Genomic DNA, 17992 nt, shown 5'->3' with positions numbered 1-17992 from the left:
CGCCTTCCCCCGCCCCCACCCCAAGAAAGGTGTGGTTGGCGGAATGCGCGCCACCAGAGGCACTGGGGAAACTGCAGGACTCGGGAGGCAGACAGCCCGAGGTGGAGTGAGTTTGGCGAGTCGGGGAAGAAATGAGACACGGCGGGGGGGGGGGGGGGGGGCGGATTGCAGCCGAAGGGATTCTGATCCTCCTGCTCAGAACCTGGAGATCCATCTAGATGACTCAGCCGGGCTCCTTGGAGGACCCCAAAGGCTGGCTTTGCCAACTCGTCAGAGAACAGAGTGATGCCTGGCCCCATGACTTCGGTGGAAGGCGCGGAGGGCTCTCGGTGTGAATCCGGAGAAAGGGAGAGAGGTGAAGCCTCAGCCCCACTCCACACCCTCTTCCTGCCTATAAATAACCCCTCGTCACTTCAAAGGGGACAGAGATAGCGGGAGAGGCTGCTCCCGGGGCCAGTGGCTCGGGGGAGCGGCCCCTGCACACCACGCCCCCCACCCCGGGCGAGTTTGAATAAATAAACAAATCCAAGCCCTCGGCCGGGCTGGAGGTGGAGGAGGAAAGGAGAGGAGGAGGAGGGAGGGAGGGGGGCGGGAGAGATTAGTTTGGGAAGTAGCACGGATTGCTCATCCGATCCGTGCAGCGGCGGCTAGTGTGTCAAGTTACAGAGACGCCGGAATCGGCCCCAGCGCTCCTCCGCAGCGGCCACGACCCACCTCTGCCCATGGGGCCCTCTAATTGCGCCCCTTTGCTCCGGGACTGAAACTGGCTGGCCGGGAAGACGCGAGACACCAAGAAGCACCGACTGTGCAGAATCAACTCGAGGACTCTGCAGACACTTGAAGGGAAAGACGGGCGGAGAGGAGTGCCGGCCAGATTCCCCTAACTTTCCCGGACCTGGAACGCTCTTCGAAGTAACTTTTTCTCACCTGGGCGTACCCGGATTACCACGGGTTGTGTTTTCTCGGCTTTCCCTCCCTTGCTGCTAATTTTTCCATATTCTTTGCCGGGAGCAAAGGAAAGGGACATTTTCCAGCAACACAAGCCCTTTCCCCGTGCCCCGCAGCTTGGATCGAGCCTTTGGGCAGTGGCTCTCTCCTTTATTTATTCTATTTATTTATTTATTGATTCTCAAGACGCGAGGGGATGGTAGCGGAGCGCGCTCGAAAAGCGGCAGCTGCGGGTGCCCGAGGCCCTGGGGAGCTGGGCGCTCCTGGGACGGTGGCTCTGGCGGTGGCGTCGGCTGAGCGCTGCGCGCGGCTGCCGAGCCCGGGGTCGTTCGGGCTGCTGGCGCTGACCCTTTGCTCGCTCGCGCTCAGCCTGCTCACCCACTTTCGGACCACGGAGCTGCAGGCCCGGGTGCTGCGCCTGGAAGCGGAGTGCGGGGAGCAGCAAATGGAGACAGCTATTTTGGGACGAGTCAACCAACTGCTGGATGAGGTCTGTGCTCTTTGTTGCTGGCTTTTATCCCTCCCCGCGGCGCCCCCTCGCGCAGCCTCCAAACTCTCCACCACTCGGTGCCCGCGGGAGCTTTCTATCCACGCCGCGCGGTGCGCCGCGGGACTCGCCGGAGTTATCTGAGGGAAGGGTGGGGCCGGGGAAAGGCTCTGCCCTGCCAGAGACCCCGAGGACCCGAGTTGTTTGCGCGAGACCCCCTCAATGCCCCGCTCCAGCAGGAGCCCCCTGTGTCCGGGGCTGGGAGCACCCTGGGCGCTTGAGGCAGGTGGAGGAAGGCATGGAGCGCCCAGAAGCTCAGAGGCGGCCAAACCCCACTTCTCCCACCCGGCACCCCGCCAGGGTAGTGTGAGAGCCACCCAGCGCCCACGCTGCAGGACGTGTGCCCCGTGGCCCCAGGCCGAGGCTTGCTGGGACTCCATGGCCCTCCCCATCTCTCCCTGGAGGATCAGTACTGCCTTTTATTGATAAAGTTCCGTTTGGAAGGTAGAGTGAGGGAGTGAGTCATCCAAGGGGCTGAGGGGGCCAGAGGGGGCAGGTCTTGCAGCTGGTGGCGTCCTGGCCCCTGCCCACTGCCCCAGACCACTGGGGCCCAGGTGTGGGTCTCCCTGGCTCTGCCTACCCTCTTGTTCCTAAGCTGGGTGTCTTTTTTCCTGCCCTCTGGAATGGCCCCCTGCCCCACATTTTGTGTTTGTGTGGTTTTCTGGGGAAAGGATGCTGAGCTTTCTCCCATTTCCAAAATGTTCATTAACACAAGTGGATTAAAAGCCACTAGTGTCTCTTAACCATGGCAACCCGGGGAGCACATAAAAAGACCCACCCTCCCCAGGAAGGAGGGACATACTGTCTTACTGGTGCCCTCAGAGAACAGGCATGAGGCCTGGTTAGTAACTTCCGGGAATCTGGACAGCACAGGGTATCCAGGGCCAGGATAGAGGGGAGGAGCCACAGGTAAGGGCTGCAGCAGCCTGGGAAGAGGTCCTGCAGTAGGCTGGCCATGGAAGGTTTCCATCAGAAAAACCAGGTGGGCCTCTTAGTAAGAAGTGGGGTGGAATAGTGAAGAACAGGATGGCAGAGTCCAGCAGGCCTGTTTTAGTCCTACTCTGCTGCTTAGAGGCTGTGCAACCTGGGGCAAATGCCCTATTCTCGCTGGGCTCAAAAAATGGTGGTGGCGATGGCAAGCATAAGAGCCCATCTCTTACTGTAGTGGTGTTGTAAGCGTTCCAGAATGATGTGCCAGTTCCCTACAGCCTGGCCCCTCTCAGGTGTCCCTACCTGGCAAAGCCTGGTAGCTGGCAAAGCAGGTCTCCAGAGTGGTCAAGGAGAGGGAGGCCATGTGGCCAGAGCAGAGAGAGTGGCCACAGGGCAAGTTTACTGCTGCTGTCAGCTCATTCCCAGGCTCTGCCAGGTCCTAGGGAATCCAGAGGGCTGTCAGGCCACCACAGTTCCCTGGACTGGGGGAGGGGGAGGGACTTTAGGCTCAGCAATGCAAGCAGGCAGCCTCTGTGGTCCGCCTGCGAGTGCACATGGGCCTGGCTGTGCAGTGGCGGGTGTGAGGGCATTGAGGGCTCTCCCAGGCGTCTGTGGGGTGCCGCTCACTGAAAGACAAGCGTCAGACCCTGGGAGTTTTGCTCCTTTCCCCGCATCCTCCTTTCCCCTTCCTGGCCACTCCTGTGGGCTAGGACATGCCCCAGCCCTTTCCCAGATCTTGTTTCCTCTGTTTGAGACAGCCACACCATGTCGCATGCTCTCAGAGTCTTGGAACTGGCAGTGTTATCTGACATGCTGACTCCTCTTTCCGAAACTGCAGCTTCATGTCTGCCCCACTGACTTCTAGACCTCTCATCTGCAGAGCAGCTGAACTGGCCCTGTTTCAACAGACGGGGGAGCTCAGGCCCAGAGAGGGGCAGTAGGTTACTCAGAGTCACATGGTGAGATCCAGGACTACAACCTAGGCCTTCTGACCCTGCGTCCTGTGCTTTTCCCATTGCGTCCTGCATCTTCTTTGTCCATTGTCATCCGATCATTCAGCAAATGCTTCCTGAGGTTCAGCTGTGGGTCAGGCAGTGTGGACACGCTTCTGCCTTCCTAAACGTGCAGATGAACAGGACACAAAAAAGGAAGTGGGCAGGGGCTGTGTCATGTAAAAGGTACCTACAATGGAAGGAAAGGAGGCCTGGGGAATGCACTGCCATGCGGCGCACCTGATGGGGGTGGCTACCTGGGAAAGTGGGTTACAAGCAAGGTCTTAAAAAGTAAATAGGACTTTTCCAGGCAAAAGATGAGTGTGGATGTCTTGTTCTTAGGGGCAAAGGGAACAGCTTCTGGAGGCTGGAAGTCAAAGGGAGGGGTGTGCTTTGGGGAACTGAAGAAAGTCCACGACCCTGGAAGGCTGGAGGGTGGCATGGTGGAGAACATGGCTGGAGAGAGACAGGGGCCTCGGTCAAGAGGGACCTCGGAGACAGTCAATCTGTGTAAGAGCAGTGGGGAGCCATGGGAGGGTCTGGAGGGGAGCAGTAATGTCCCCAGAATGAGAACTTAAGGTAGAGCAGGGAGGTCAAAAGAGAGGCTAGTGCAGGCCACAGAGGACTGTGACTCAGATGAGGGGGACAAGTGGGGTCAGGGAGGAGTGCATGGAAGTGGTGGCAACAGTGGTGGGACCTGAAGTCGGTAGCAAAGGGCATTGGAACCAGAGGGAGAGAGCTGTCCTGTGTGTGGCCTAGCCTGTGTGCAATTGGCCCTCGGGTGCATCTCCCGGGTGTGACATGCAGTCCAATGGCTCCTGAAGGGACACTCTGAGGGGTGCGTTGTCCAATATGGTAACCTCCAGTCATAAGCAGCTCATTTACATTAGTTAAAATTAAACAAAATTTAAAATTTAGTTTCTCAGTCACACCAGCCCCATTTCAAGCAAGTGTCCAGTGGACACCTGGAGCTAGCGGCCACCGGGCCAGTCAGCACAGGTACAGAGTCATTGCACGTGTGGTGGCAGGAAGCTCTACGGGGCAGTGCTGCACCAGAAGCAGGACACTTCTGGGCCAGCAAAGGTGTCCCCGAGCAACTCAAGGCCCTTCCTCCACCCTAGGCCTTTTCTTTTTGAGGGGTGTTCTCCCAAATTGGAGCAAAGGGCACAGGTGAGGAAAGGGTGAGGCAGAGAAGGGAGAGCTGGAACTGGCAGAAACCCCTGGGAGAAAAGAAGATGCAGAGAAGAGAGGAGGACATGGCTTTGTTAAAGAATGAGCCTAAGAAATGGTGTGCAGAGGACCCCTGCTCTCAAGGGGCACACAGATGCCCTGGGAATATGGGGGCCTAGACACAGGATTCCAGCTGGGCTTTGCCACCCCCTGAGCTCCAGCTTCCTGCTCTGTAAAACCCAGGCCCTGCCTCCCTCCTGGGGATGCTGTGAGATTTTCAGGGATGGCAAATGGAAGATTGCACTGCAGGGCCCCACCACCAGAGGCCATGCTCAGGGCCACAGGAGTGCCTGCAGGGGGCTCCCAGGGACATGGGGCAGGCAGGTAGTCCTGGCACAGGTGGGCCCTGGCCACTCCTGAAGGATAGAAGAAAGGCAGCGGTCAGAGCACCTGGTGAAGCACACAGTCTGTGCGATGCCCCGGGGGCAGGGATCTAGGGGCAAGTTCACTCCACCCACCCCAGTCAGGAAAGGATCTGTGAGGCAGGACGAAGAGGGGACTGCCAGGGAAGGCTGAGGGGACCCAGCAGGAGGGAGCCTGGAATGAGGAGAGCCCCAGCCTCAGGCAGATGTAAGCAGAAGGGCCAAGGCACTGGGAGGGGAGGATAGGGTGGGGGATGGGTGGGGGGCCAGCTCGAGGGAGCTGGGAGTGCGGCTTCCAGCCCTCAGGCCCCAGCTCTTCCCCCTGTCTCTCCTGGTCTGGGACCCTTAATGAGCACTCCAGCTGCTGTTGCTTGATGTGCTTGCTGTGAAGAGAGAAACCGGAATGTCCCAAATGGAAGCAATCAGATGTCACCTATGGCTGGGCAGAGGGTGTGTGCTGAAAGAGGAGGGAGAGGAATTTAGAATAACCAAATTCATTTGTAGGCCAAGGCGGGACAAGAGGTTCAGCAGCCACCTTCAAGGTGAATATTGAGGGACCCCAGGCAGACTCCCTCGCCCCTAAATATAATAAGACCAACCATTGTAATAGCGATGCCTCACATTTATAGGGTGTGTGCAGGGGCCCTTTATTGGGTCCTTTCCAGAGGACCTTTTAGGGGGGAGATCAAAGCAGTGGCTGAGAAGCTGGGGCTTTGCATGGGTTCCCCTAGGACTGAAACGCTGGGAGGAGGGCAGGAGCAGGCCCTTAAAGGGAGTGTGCATGTGACACATGAGGGGGGTGGCCTGTGCAGTAGTGTCCTGTGGCAATCATAGCTGCCTGCACCTCGGGAAATGAACAGAACTTAGATCCCGGTGCCCTCATATGCAGCAAGGACCCCACTATGTCATCCTAACCCTACTCCTCCTTTCATGGAGGGAGCAAATGACTCGGGGTATTGACAGAGGGATGGTCCTCAAAGCCTCTCTAGTCCAGTGCCCTTGCCCCGCAGATAATTGTCTTCACTCACCAGTCCCTGGCCCTCAGCAGACGTGGCTCATCAATTGTAGTGCCCTTCCCCCCTGAACTTGCTGCCCCAGATTCCTCCCAACATTGTTGCAGGAAGCTACCGCTAACTAGTGAGCTGGTGGTGTTCAAGAGAAGAGCTATTTTATCACTCTAAATTTTGTAAATGCAAAGCAGTAGTTACTATAGATAAAGCCAGGGAGCATTTCTAAAGTTTTACAGCTTCTCCAAAGGCCTTAAAGCAAGCTGGTAGCTCCAAGCCAGACTGAGGACCTCATTAAGTAGCCAACCCTCTGGGAAGGTGGTGGGAAAAAGTCAAAGTATCTGAAACAAAATGCCACCTGCCTTAAGCATAGTTCCACATTCGACACTCTTGGAAAGATGGCTCTTCCCCTTACTCTCGACTTGCCCCGATGCGCTCTGGAAACCCTTACCAAAGAACCCCAGCCCAACGGGGCTCCCTCCCTGCTTCGACTTCCCGTGGACCTTCCTGGCCACACCAGACAGCTAGCTCAGAGAAGGAAAATAGGTGAGACACGGCACGTGTGGACTTCTCTTACCCCAGAACCTCAGCGGCCATGCCTCATCGCTCAGTACACTCCCAGGGAACCTAGATGGGCCTCAGAATCCTTCTCAACACGGTACACCAGGCTGCCACTTCTGGTCAAAGGCCAAGGTAAAATCTATTTGCCATCCGTGGCTCGGCCTCAAACACATTGTGCAGTTTGCCCTCCTCTCTACTGCCTTTAAATGTCTTGTCTCTCCATTCGATCACGCCCAACCCGGTGGCAGGGAGAGGGCTCCCTAGTCTTGGGGTCTTTGATGGGGTCTAGCCAGGGACTTGGCATGTAATAGGCAGCCCTTACCAATCAGCTGCTGGCTCACAGGCTCCCTGCTGAAGCTGTCTCAGTCCACTGCCCTCCCCACAGCCCCACACCTAGACCCACCTGCATGCTCAGCACTTGCTGGGGAGACAGTGCCCTGGAGGTGGGTGTCTCGCAGCCACCAGCAGAGGGTGGAATGTTCAACTCCTGAGTCAGGGCTGCACCCCTGGCCCTGGCTGGGAGAGTGGGGATGGTTTAGTCAGTGCAGTGTGTTTCCATCCAGACAGACCAGCTGGGAGCACCCAGCCCCTCCCATCACCTACTTTTGAGGGTCTGTAGCTTCTCCTCACCCTCCCAGGCTGCCTGACTGGCATGTTTTGGTGGGGGCAGAACAGTGAAGTGGGCAAAGCCCCAGCATTCAATGCCACGGGGACCTAACTAGTTGTGTGACCCAGCCTCAGCATCTTGATCCAAAAGAAATGGGGATGACAGCATCCTCCTCCCAGGGCTGTTGCAGGATTAAATAAAGTCATTCAGTGGATAGCAGCATCACGACCTCCCTCACGGCCGGAAGAGATAAGATGGGGTTGTGCCCCCAGGCTCACAGATTTTATTAATAGCTAATATCTACTGAGTACTGTATAAATAGCTATACATCTATTCATTCATTTAATTCTCACAATGGTCTATGAAGTGGTTATATTTTTACTATTCCCTTCTTACAGCAGAGAAAACGGAGGCCCAGAGACGTTAAGTAACTTTCTCAAGGTCACACAGCTAGTAAATAGCAGAGCCAAGCCTTGAGTCCAGGCAGTCTGACCCCAAAGCCGGCGTTCTGAGCCACTGGCACACACCACCTGCATGAGGCACCATACCCCACTAAGGCAGGTCACACAGGCCAGGGGCTGGGGACCTGTTCCCTTCAGTTCAGCTCCCACAGAGGTGGCATTTACTGAACCGACACAATACCACCTTTGTTGTGAGAATGACACGGAGGATGCCATTTGTTGTCGCCAGCCTTGGTTTCCAGAAAGCTTGGACTTCCCAGGAGGGATGGACTGGCTCTCGTCTCTTGGACACTGGATTGTCCTCTGGGAAGCTTAGCGCCAAACCTGGGCTCCCCGCATGGTGTGGCGCCATCCTCCGGGCAGCAGTCTTTGTGTAGCCCGGCTCCCGGTTCTGCGCGGTCCCCCTGCCCCACCAGTCTTTTTCCCTCTTACCACCTGCTGCCTTACTATATAACGTGTGTGTGTGTGTGTGTGTGTGTGTGTGTGTGTGTGTGTGTCTATGCAGCTGCCTGAATGCCCCTTTTTGGTGCAAGATAAGGGTGAAAGTTCTATAGTAACTACACTTTTTTAAAGTTATTCCTGCCTCCTTCTCATCATATTTACACATCCTCAAAGCCTGCTCTGAACTGGTGACAGGCTAGCTATGTAGTGCCACCTGGGTGCTTTAAAGAACACCAAGCTGACCCACTTTCCAAAACCTTGGTGTGAATCCCCATGGGGAGGCCCTGGGCATAGGGTGATCACCGGCTTTGTGGCAGGCAATGCCCTACACACACACACACACACACACACACACACACACACACACGCACAGAACTCCCTGTGCCCCGTGCCTGGGGTATTCTGCGAAATCCTACCTAGACCCCTCACCTGGGTCCCAGGCAGTGCTCGAGGGCCTCATGGTGACTGACATGAGGGTCACAATGAAATGTCGATAAAAGCACTACCGTGCTGTATGCAGCATGAAAGTCTGGGAGATTCGAACAGTAGGTTATTTTTGGGGGGGCGGCGAGGGTTGGTTTTGATTTTTTGGTTTGTTGTTTTTATTTTAAAAAAATAAAATCAACTGAGGGTTTGCCATCCAGAAGAAAGGAAGTTTTAGGAGAAGCCTCAGGAATTCTTCTCCCACATCTCTTGGTTGGATTCTGCCCTCCCAGAAGCAACTTGCTGAGTCCTCAGTAAGTAAAGGAAGTCAGCAGGCTTCCCCAGAGAAACTGAGGCCGGGTCTGGGGAAGATCTGGGAGGGCTGTGCAGGCTGGGTCCCAGGCTCTCAGGGTGTCATCTGGCCTGCCAGCAGACAGACCCCAGCAGCCGTTCCACGCCGACACTCCCGCTGTCCCAGCGGCCTGCCGCGTGCCCTGGGGGGTGGCCTCCGTGAAGAAAACTCTCTATGACCAAAGGGCACAGGGATGGGGCTGCTGGCAGCAGGGGCTCCTCTGGACCCTCAGAGGGTGAGCGCAAGCCCAGCACAAAGGGGCGGAACTGCCCTCCTGTGAGGCTGGGTGCGGCCTTCCAGAGGGACACTGGGCCCTGTCTCCCTTCCTGGAGGCCACTGTGGGTGTGCCAGCAGCCCTCCTCCCATGGCCAGAGTCCACATGGGCTGGGCCTCCTCTGCTACCTCTTCAGTGCCCCTTCCTCTCCGCACCGCCCCTGCCTGCCCCCAGCCTCACTGGTCTCCCTGACCCCCGTAGGCACTCCTTCCTCGGCCTTTCCTTTGCTCAGGCGTTTCCTACCGAGGAAGGCTCCCTGCCCACCCCAGTCTCCCTCCAGGGAGCTCACTGCTACCTGTTGTGTAAGGTGCACTGGAAAGGCCTGGCTGCCCCCAGGCCTGGCATCCTGCCGTCCAAGGAGCTTTGCGCCTGCAGTCGCCCGGTACGCAGTAGATGCCTTGTGAAGGTGCCTCTTCAGCTGTCACTGGGAGTTTTCTGTATCGGGTCATGCTCTGACAAGGTGGCCTGTAGAACAGGACATGAAGGGTGACCTCTAGGGATAAGGGGCTGATTGAAGGGGCATTAGTTGGGGATTTTCCAGGAGCAGCCTCAGTCCACTTCTCTGTGTTGGCACTTCAGGTTTCCTGGGCGTAGGAGGAGACTCGGTGACAGGGGAGGTCAGAGGGTGGTCCTGCCACCTCCAGCCTCTCCTCACTCCATATTATCAGAGCGTTGGAAGGAAGGGGGCTATGCCCTATACCAGGAACCTCCCACAACATTTCTGGTTCTCAGGCTCACATACTCTCAGTGATGGGGAGCTCATTGCCATATGCAGGTGACTATTCCATTATTATTGGACAGCCCTGGCTCTAATGTCATGTGTGTTCTTCGTCTCATCAGCGCTCCAGAGCCATCTCCGTACCAGCCATCCCACTCTACCAGCATGTCTTGAAAGTGACTCAAACTCAATGTGTCTAAACCGAACAGGAAGTCCAGCCCTCCCCACACCCCGTCGTCAGTGACTGCAGCACTGGCTTCCCATGCGCCCAGCCCAGGAGCCAGCCCCTCAGCCTCCCGCAGACCTGTCCTCTTCTCTCCTCACTGCCCACCCTTCCCCACTGTGCTTCCCTGGGCTCTGCCGGGGGCAGCAGGAGCTTCCTAACTTATCTGTACCCGTTCGATCTGCCCGCCCTTTCATCACCCACCCGGAAGGCGGGGCCGGGGGGAGATCTTAAAAAACTCTCAATACAATCACCACATTTCCCTGATTACAGCTCTTCAATGACTTCCTGTTGCTCTCGAGCAAGAAACTAAAGTTTATTAATGTGGTCCACGAGGCCATAGCACCTGGCCCTTGCCACCCTCCCCAGCCTTGTGACTCACCTCCCCTCACTTTCAGAGTCTGGCCACTAGGCTGCACCCTGTCATGGCTAAGAGCACAGGCTCTGGAGCCAGAGTTCTGAGTTCAAGTCCAGCTCTGCTAATTACTGGTGGTGTGACATTGGACAAGTTATTTAACCGGTCAGTACTTTGGGTTATACCTCTGTAAGATGGGGGTGATGATAAGAGGACCTCCTTCTTATGTGTTGTTTTTAGGATTAAACAAGTTAAAAGAAGTGTTCTGAGTGGTGCCCAGCAGGCCAGTAATAGGGTTGTGATATTGCAATCCTCTGAAAGAGCCCAGCCTCCCTGCAGCACCACCATGGAGGGACTCAGGCTCTGAGCTAGGTTCCCTGGTTCAAGTCCTGCCTCCGCCCTTCTTGGCTGTGTGCCATCACACAGCCAGTTCACCTCTCTCTGTCTCAGCTTCCTCGTTCATGACAGCGTTGTTGTAAGTGCTGAATGAATTCGTACATGCAAGTCGCTGCCTGCTTTGTAGGAAGCACATTGTTGTGCCAGGTCTCAGCGGTCCCCCTGTACCCGCGCCCCTCAGCTGGTCGGTGCTGCTCATCCTCCCTCTCAGCCCAGCTGTCACATCCCCAGGATGAGCCTGCCTAGTCCGTGTCACAGGAAGGCACTCAGCACCTCGCCCCTTCCAGATGTGACTCTGATGGCAGTGGGTGCATCGTGTGCCCTCCCCAGAGGGTGAGCTCCGTGAGGGCAGCCGGAAGGTGTGCTCTGCCAGGCTTGTGTTCCCAGCCCTTTGCGTGGCTCTGGCTCATACCGATGCTCAGTACCCATTTGTGAAAGGGAGGGGAGGAAAGAAAGGGCACCTGGCTTCCATCCCAGCATTCTCACCCCAGGCCCTTCCCACTCTGTCGCAGGGGACCCCTGCTTCATCCTGCTGCCGGCCCACAGATGACCCCCAACCCCCATGAAGCTCTCGAACTCCTGGGCCCCATGCTAACCTAGCTCCTACCTATATCCACATAGTTCTAGAGCCCAGTTCCTTGACTTGCCTGAAGTAGTAACAGAACTTCAGGTTAGCTGGAAGAAAGGACTTCCTCCTGCAGAGGCTGAAAAACTCCCACAGGACCATGCATTTCCTTCCCTTGACTTTTTCTGATCTGCAGTGCCTGGGGCACATCTGCCTGTGGTTCTGGTGAAGCAGAGAGGCAGAGGCGAGGGCATCCGGAGGACCCTCGGGCCCCTGTTTTTTGGCCCCGGGAGCCTGTGATCAAGCGCCAAATCCACTGCACAAAGAGAGCTGTGGAGGGAGGGAGAAGGCAGTTCCTAAGGCACACACCCCCATGCCACCCCCTCCAGTGCCCCAGCACACAGCCACCCCCTGCCCCAGGCAGACCAGGCAAGTCCAGTTCTGGTGGGTGTGGGTCGGGTGTCTAGTGTCTAGATTTCCTCCACTTTGATTTCACCCTGCTGAGCTGCCTGTGCCCCAGGGCATGCAGCCGAACTGGGGCTGACTTCCTAACAAACCCGGTCTGTGGGCCGTCATATCCTGCGGTCCCTGGGATTAGGCCCGCGGAGCCAGTACAGAACAGCCCCCATCCTGTCTCTGTGCCTTTGCTCCTAGTTGGAATGCTCTCCTGCTCCCCTTCTATCCAGATTCTCCTGAAGCCAAGCCCAAAGCTCATGTCCTCCTGGAATCACAAGGACAGGTCCTGGTAGGCAGACCTCAAAGCAAGTGATTTGGTTCAAGTGTGGATCAGACACACCAGACCGGGACCTGCCCTCAAAGGCCAGCTCAGCTTCCAGCGGGGTGCTGGCCCAGTAACAGTCTGGCGCAGGGCAACGAAAGGGCTCTAGCAAATGGGATCAGGCACCCACTCTATGCCAGGCCATGTAATCAGACACTGAAGCAGGGGCCGGAGCTTTGCCCAGTGTGGTCATTTCAATGGGCACCTTCTCCTTTCAACTTCTAGTTCTCAGGGCCAGGAGGCAGGCTTGCAGGTGGAAGCCTCGCTCACCTTCCTTTCCGCAGCCAGAGGGGGTCTGAGTTGCCCCAGAGGGGAGGGGCATGGCAGCAAACTTGACCACATGCCCACACGCCCGCAGCAGCACCGAGGCCAGGCCGGCCTCACCTGGCCACTGAGCAAAACGAGCTGGCACGGCAGGTGCTCACCCCTCTTCATGTCCAGGCACCTCTTTTTCTCTTCTGAGCTCATCCCACTTTACCCCTCCAACTGCCCCGGGTCAGCCGGCGGATAACTAATACTAACCCCAGTTTATGGAGGAGGAGACTGAGGTCCAGAGCAGTTATATCTTTTGCTTAATACGCAGTTAGCGGGAGAGCGGGGGCTGGACCCGGAGGACCTGACCCTCCCAAAGGTACCTCAAGCCATGTCAACACTGCCAAGCCCCACGTGAGGTGGATGCTTCATCGGTTTGGGGGCCATCTGTGCTAACCCGGAATAGAATCCCACCACAGACTCCAGCAGGCGGGTTCTAACAAGAGTCATACACCAATAATATCAAACATTAATTTTATTCAATGACCATTTCATCTAAAGCACTTAGCACAGTACCTGGTATATACCACTCAGTATGTGTAGCTGTTATTAGTAGTATTACTCATTTAATAATTTCACATGGTAAGTGCTTCATGGTTTCCAAGGTACTTTCCACAGCAACATTACTAATAACCCCATTTTGCAGATTCCTCCAGGGGCAAGTACCAGGATCAAGGCCACGCCTATGGAGTGCAGAGCTCACCTGGCCTCTGTGTTGGGCTCCCAGCACCCACATCACAACCTGGACCCACCCACATGTCACAGAGGTCCAGGTTGAACCTGAGCCCTTTAAGAACCCAGGGCTGAGCATAGGGAGGGAGTGGCCCCTAAACCCAAGGCCTGGAGGGAGCTGCATTCTTTGGGGGGAGTGAGTAGCCACTTGGCATTTTCCCTTTGATACTGATACAGGCATTTTAATAGCTGCGATGACCAGGCGGGTGATGTTTCAGCTGTGGCCACGTGGGGCATTCCAGGAGGCCCTGGCCGCCCATAGGGGCAGAGCAGGAAGATTTCTCTGTCCCAGACGGCTGGGGGTCCACCCCAGGACCTCAAGACGTTTTCTACCTGCCCCTGCGCCTCAGCCTGGGCATTTCCTTTCAGGGGGTCTCACACTCAAATTCAGGTGCCCAAGGGAGCCAAGGTGGTGACCTAAGTAGGGAAGCTGGCCAGGGTGAGTGCCCTGTGGTGACCTGGACAGCACATGCCCATCCGAAAGGGGCAGCTCCCACTCAGTACCACCTGACTGTAACCATGGCCCAGGGTTGCCAGATCCTCCTATTGTACAAGAGATCGGAAATCTAGACCTTTATGTGAAATCTCTTGTTTTGTAAGCAACCAATATTTATTGAGCATTTACCACATGCCAGGCCGTGTCCTCGGCACTTGGGGATATGGCAGTGAATGAAACAGACCAAAATACCCATGCTCTTATGGTGCTTACTTTGGAGTAGTGGGGGCAGACTTAAGCAAAACAATTAAGGCAACAGCAAAATCCTAAGGAGAAAATAAAACGGGGAGGAGAGGCAGAAAGTGTATTGCAGGAGGGCACCAGGGACAGGGAAGGCCTCACTGAGACTGATCCTGGCGGCCTAGGAGGAGGACACCCCAGGCAGAGAGGGCAGCACGAGCAGGGGCCCTGAGGCAAGGAGGGACCCTGGCGCGTGCAGGCACATCAAGGGGACCTGTGAGGTCACCCTGGCTGCCACACTGAGTGGTCTGCAGGGCAAGGACAGAGGCAGGGGATTCATTCGAAGGGGATCACAGCCATCAAGCCACAGATGATGAGGCTTGGCCCAGGAGTAGCGGTGGGAGTGGGGTCCAATCCTGGATCTGTCTGGAAGGTAGAGAACAGGAGTGGCTGACTGGATGGGTGCAGAGTGCGAGAGAAAGAGACATCGCCGATGAAGTCAAGGTTTTGAACAACGGGCAGGATGCAGGTGCCATTACCTGTGATGAGGGCAGGCAGGCCTGGGGGGAGGGGACAGAGTAAGAGGAGCTCAGTTTTGCAGAGCTAATCGAGGGAGGCCCATCGATGGAGATGTCAAGTGGGTAGATTCATCTGGAGCTCCTGAGGAAGGTCCGGGCGAGAGGTACAAAGTGCGGGGCATCTCCACACATATGTGTGTCAAAGCCCCGAGACTGGTGAGAGCCCCAGGGGCCAGCACAGAAGGAAAGGAGGCGAGGCCAGGCCCTGTGGGTCCCCGCCATTGCGGAGTCAGGCGGGGAGAGGGAACCAGCAGGGGACACGAAGAAGGGGCACCGAGTGGTGGCAGGCAGGTCTGGAGACAGGTGTCCTGGGGTGAGGGAAGCCAGGGTGTCGAGCGGAAGCCCCAGTGAGCAATTGCTGTGAGGGGCTGAAATGAGGTAAGGGCCACCCACTGGGCTCAGCTACCCCAAGGTCTCGGGTGGCCACACGGAGGTCAGCAGTGACCACGCAGAGAACCTCTCTGCGGAGGGAAGGTAAGAGCCGACAGAAGTGGTCCAGGAGAGAGCAGGGGGACGCACCCTTCATCAGGGAGGGGTTTTTCTTCACATTCAGTATTTTTATTAAATTTTTTAGCAAGTTATATATCTCCCCACCCTTTCTTTTAAGTTACTGTGGCAATTTTCTGTAACAGACTATTATAAGAGAAATTTTGGTTGAAAACCAAAAACAAATGAAGACCAACAAACAAACAAAATCCAATCGCTGCTGCTTTTTAAAAAAGACCAACATTTTCACCAATTATATTTGCACAAACCACAGTAACAACATTTGCTCGGCCAAGAGAGGGCTTTCATTATCCTGTTTTTTACGATGGGAGGAGCGAGAGCGTGCTTGCATGATGATTTACAGCCAAGTGGGCACAGGCAGCTCGGCCCCACTCGAAGCCGGTTTTCAGGCTGCATGTTCTGTGGGAGCGCAGCCACGCTGGCGTTGGGAGCTGTCTATAGCTGCTCTCCGCCGGCATCGTGGAGGTGAGTGGTTGTGACAGGGATCATATGGCTCTCGGGGCCTGAAACATTTCCTAGCTGGCCCTCTCCAGAAACCGTTCACTGACGAGTGTGTAAGTGACCAGTCCCAAAGAGGAAATGGGTGATGCAGGTGGGGGGAGACTTGCTGCCGAGGTGCCCTGGAGCAGGCGGAGGGGAAGACCCTCGAGCAGGTAGAGGTTGGCCTTCTCTGGGAACACAGATGGGCGTGCAAGAGGGGAGAAGGTAGAGTGCGGGCACAGGTGCAGTGGGTGGGTGCGCATGGTGGCAGGAGCCTCTGGGGGGCCTCTTCTTCTTGCTTCTGTTTTCTCAAGGTCATCAGGTGACAGTGACGTTGGAGACCGAGTGTTGGGCTTGGGGAGAGCAGGTGCAAGAACTACTAGGACAGGAAGATGAAGGAGCTAGGGAATCACAACACACTTGCTGTGCTTTCATCTGAGATAATGACCACATATTAAAGTGAGGCCAGCCCTGCCCGGTGCGGCTCCATGGGTTGGGTGCTGGCCTATGAACTGAAAGGTTTCTGGTTCGATTCCTGGTCAGGGCACATGCCTGGGTTGCGGGTTAGGTGCCTAGTTGAAGAGGCAACCAAGCGATGTTTCTCTCACACTGATGTTTCTCTCCTTCTCTTTCTCCCTCTCTTCCCCTCTTCCTAAAAGTAAATAAATAAAATCTTTAAAAAAAAGAAAAAGCGAAGCCAGTCAGCAAGGCTGTGTGCTCTCTCCAGCTTCATTTCGCTGCGTGAGTGCCTGCGTGGGGTCAGTGGAGACGTTCAGTCTGCTGGTGTTGTGGCTTAGCCAGGAGAACATGCTGAAGGGAAAGGGTGGCAGCCCAGGCTGTAGCCAGGAGAGTGATTATAATCACTGACCACAGAATCTGACTGGGCAAGGGGGGACATGAAACGTGGTGGGCAAGGGACAGTGGGACAGCAGAACCACCTGCAGACGGCCAGTCCTGCCGGCTGGAAGGAGCCCTGGGGTCGAGGTGTTGGAATGAGTGAGCTGCGGAAGAGGGTTCGTGGGTGGGGGTGAAGCCCAGGCTCTGGAAGGCGTGCAGTGATGTTGGGGTTTAATAAATATACACTGGGCACACCGAGAAAACACACCCACTCCCTGAATCAAGCCCGTGTCCTGTCTCTCTGCCAGACACCTCCTTCCCCTTTTGACAGGTGCTTCTAGCTCCCAGATCTGCCTTTCTACCCCTGGCTTCTTTCTTGAGCTCCAGAACCAAACGTGGCCCTGCCCACCTGGACTGCTTCACAGGGACAACCCTGAAACTCAGTTTGTCCCAAGCCAAACTTGCTGTCTTCCAATAAGCCTGCTTTTGCCCCTGTCCTGTCCCCAGAGGCCATCTGGGCTGCCCACAGCAGAGCCTGAACCATACCCTCTCCCCCTACCACGTCCATCCTGTGCCCTGTCCATTCTTCCTCCCGCATATCCTTCCCCTTATCTCCTCTCCACCCTGCTGCCATGCGTGACTCGGACTACCAGTGTCCCTCAGCTGGCTCAGGGACTGACAGACTCCAGCCTTCGGTCCCAGGCTTCCTCACCGGGGCCCAACCTGTGCTTGGCGTCCTGTCGTTGTTGAGTGAGTGACAACCCTACTGGCTGCAGCCTGTAGCCAGAACGCTGCAGACTCAGCTGGCCTTGGCTTGTCAGTCACTGAATGGCTTTGTCGCTTAGCAGACTTCTGTCCCACACCTGTTGTGTGCCAGGAACAGCCACAAATAAGTCCCTTATGGGCCCAAGGTTGTCGGTGGGAAGGAAGTAAACAGGTACAGTCCCCAGTAGAAAGTGGCATTGGTGAGCTGGGCACCGCGGGGCCTCTCACCAGACTTTGTCCTGGGTGGTCACTTGTGTGCCCCGAGGCCATTCTGCGAGCACCGCTGACGGAACCTCAATGTCCACCCACAATGTTTGTGTGCCAGTCTTCCTTCCTGAGTGAGGGGCTCTGCTTGGGGACATTCCTCCCTCCCTCCCCTTCCTGTCTGCTGTGACCCTCTGCCCCCTTCTGCCCTCAGAGTCCTCACCCTGTCTGTCACTGCGCTCTCTCTCCCAGGGACACTTGTGCACCCATTTCTCCAGCAGGGTGGGTTGGACTTTGCATCAAAAAGCCTGAGTTCTTGTCCCAGATCCACCAAATTAAATTTGCCTTGGAGTTAGGTTTTGTGAACAATAGGTGTGTGTCCCTGTATTAAAGCACCCAGCTCAGAGCCAGTACAGACCAGGGCTTAGCAGACGTGAGCCTGCTGAGAACCATCACGAAGCTTTCCTGCCGTCCTCTCCACCGCCAAGCCAGAGGTGACACCACATCCCACCACACCTCCCACTCGACTTCTTTTCACCTCTCTCACGACCCACCCTGAGTGGCAGAACCACACGGCAGTTAAGTGCTGGAGAAATGTTGATGGGGGACAGGTGGCATCCTAACCAGCCTCCATGTCAGAGACCACTAGACATTGTCAGCCAGGGCCAGCCGTAGTACAGGCCCCATGTGACCAGATCTTCCAGTTTTTCAAGAGATCAGAAGTGCAGTTG

The 17992-nt window shown here is 56.2% G+C and overlaps 1 protein-coding gene across 2 annotated transcripts in view; it reads left to right on the top strand.

Annotated features, from left to right (window-relative positions):
• The first annotated feature begins 643 nt into the window (after positions 1-643).
• The window catches only part of COL13A1 (collagen type XIII alpha 1 chain), a 145683-nt gene continuing 128334 nt past the window's right edge, over positions 644-17992 (top strand). For both annotated transcript variants that reach the window (XM_045841982.1, XM_045841983.1), the window contains exon 1: positions 644-1438. In XM_045841982.1, the coding sequence (XP_045697938.1) occupies positions 1145-1438 (294 nt within the window). In that variant the 5' untranslated portion in view covers positions 644-1144. The remainder of the gene's footprint in view (positions 1439-17992) is intronic.

Source organism: Phyllostomus hastatus, unplaced genomic scaffold (assembly GCF_019186645.2).
Source record: "Phyllostomus hastatus isolate PE091 unplaced genomic scaffold, TTU_PhHast_1.1 phas_contig_38, whole genome shotgun sequence".
Taxonomy (NCBI): Eukaryota; Metazoa; Chordata; class Mammalia; order Chiroptera; family Phyllostomidae; genus Phyllostomus; species Phyllostomus hastatus.
Note: the sequence above shows the minus strand (reverse complement) of the source record. Positions and strands in the feature narration are given on the sequence as shown.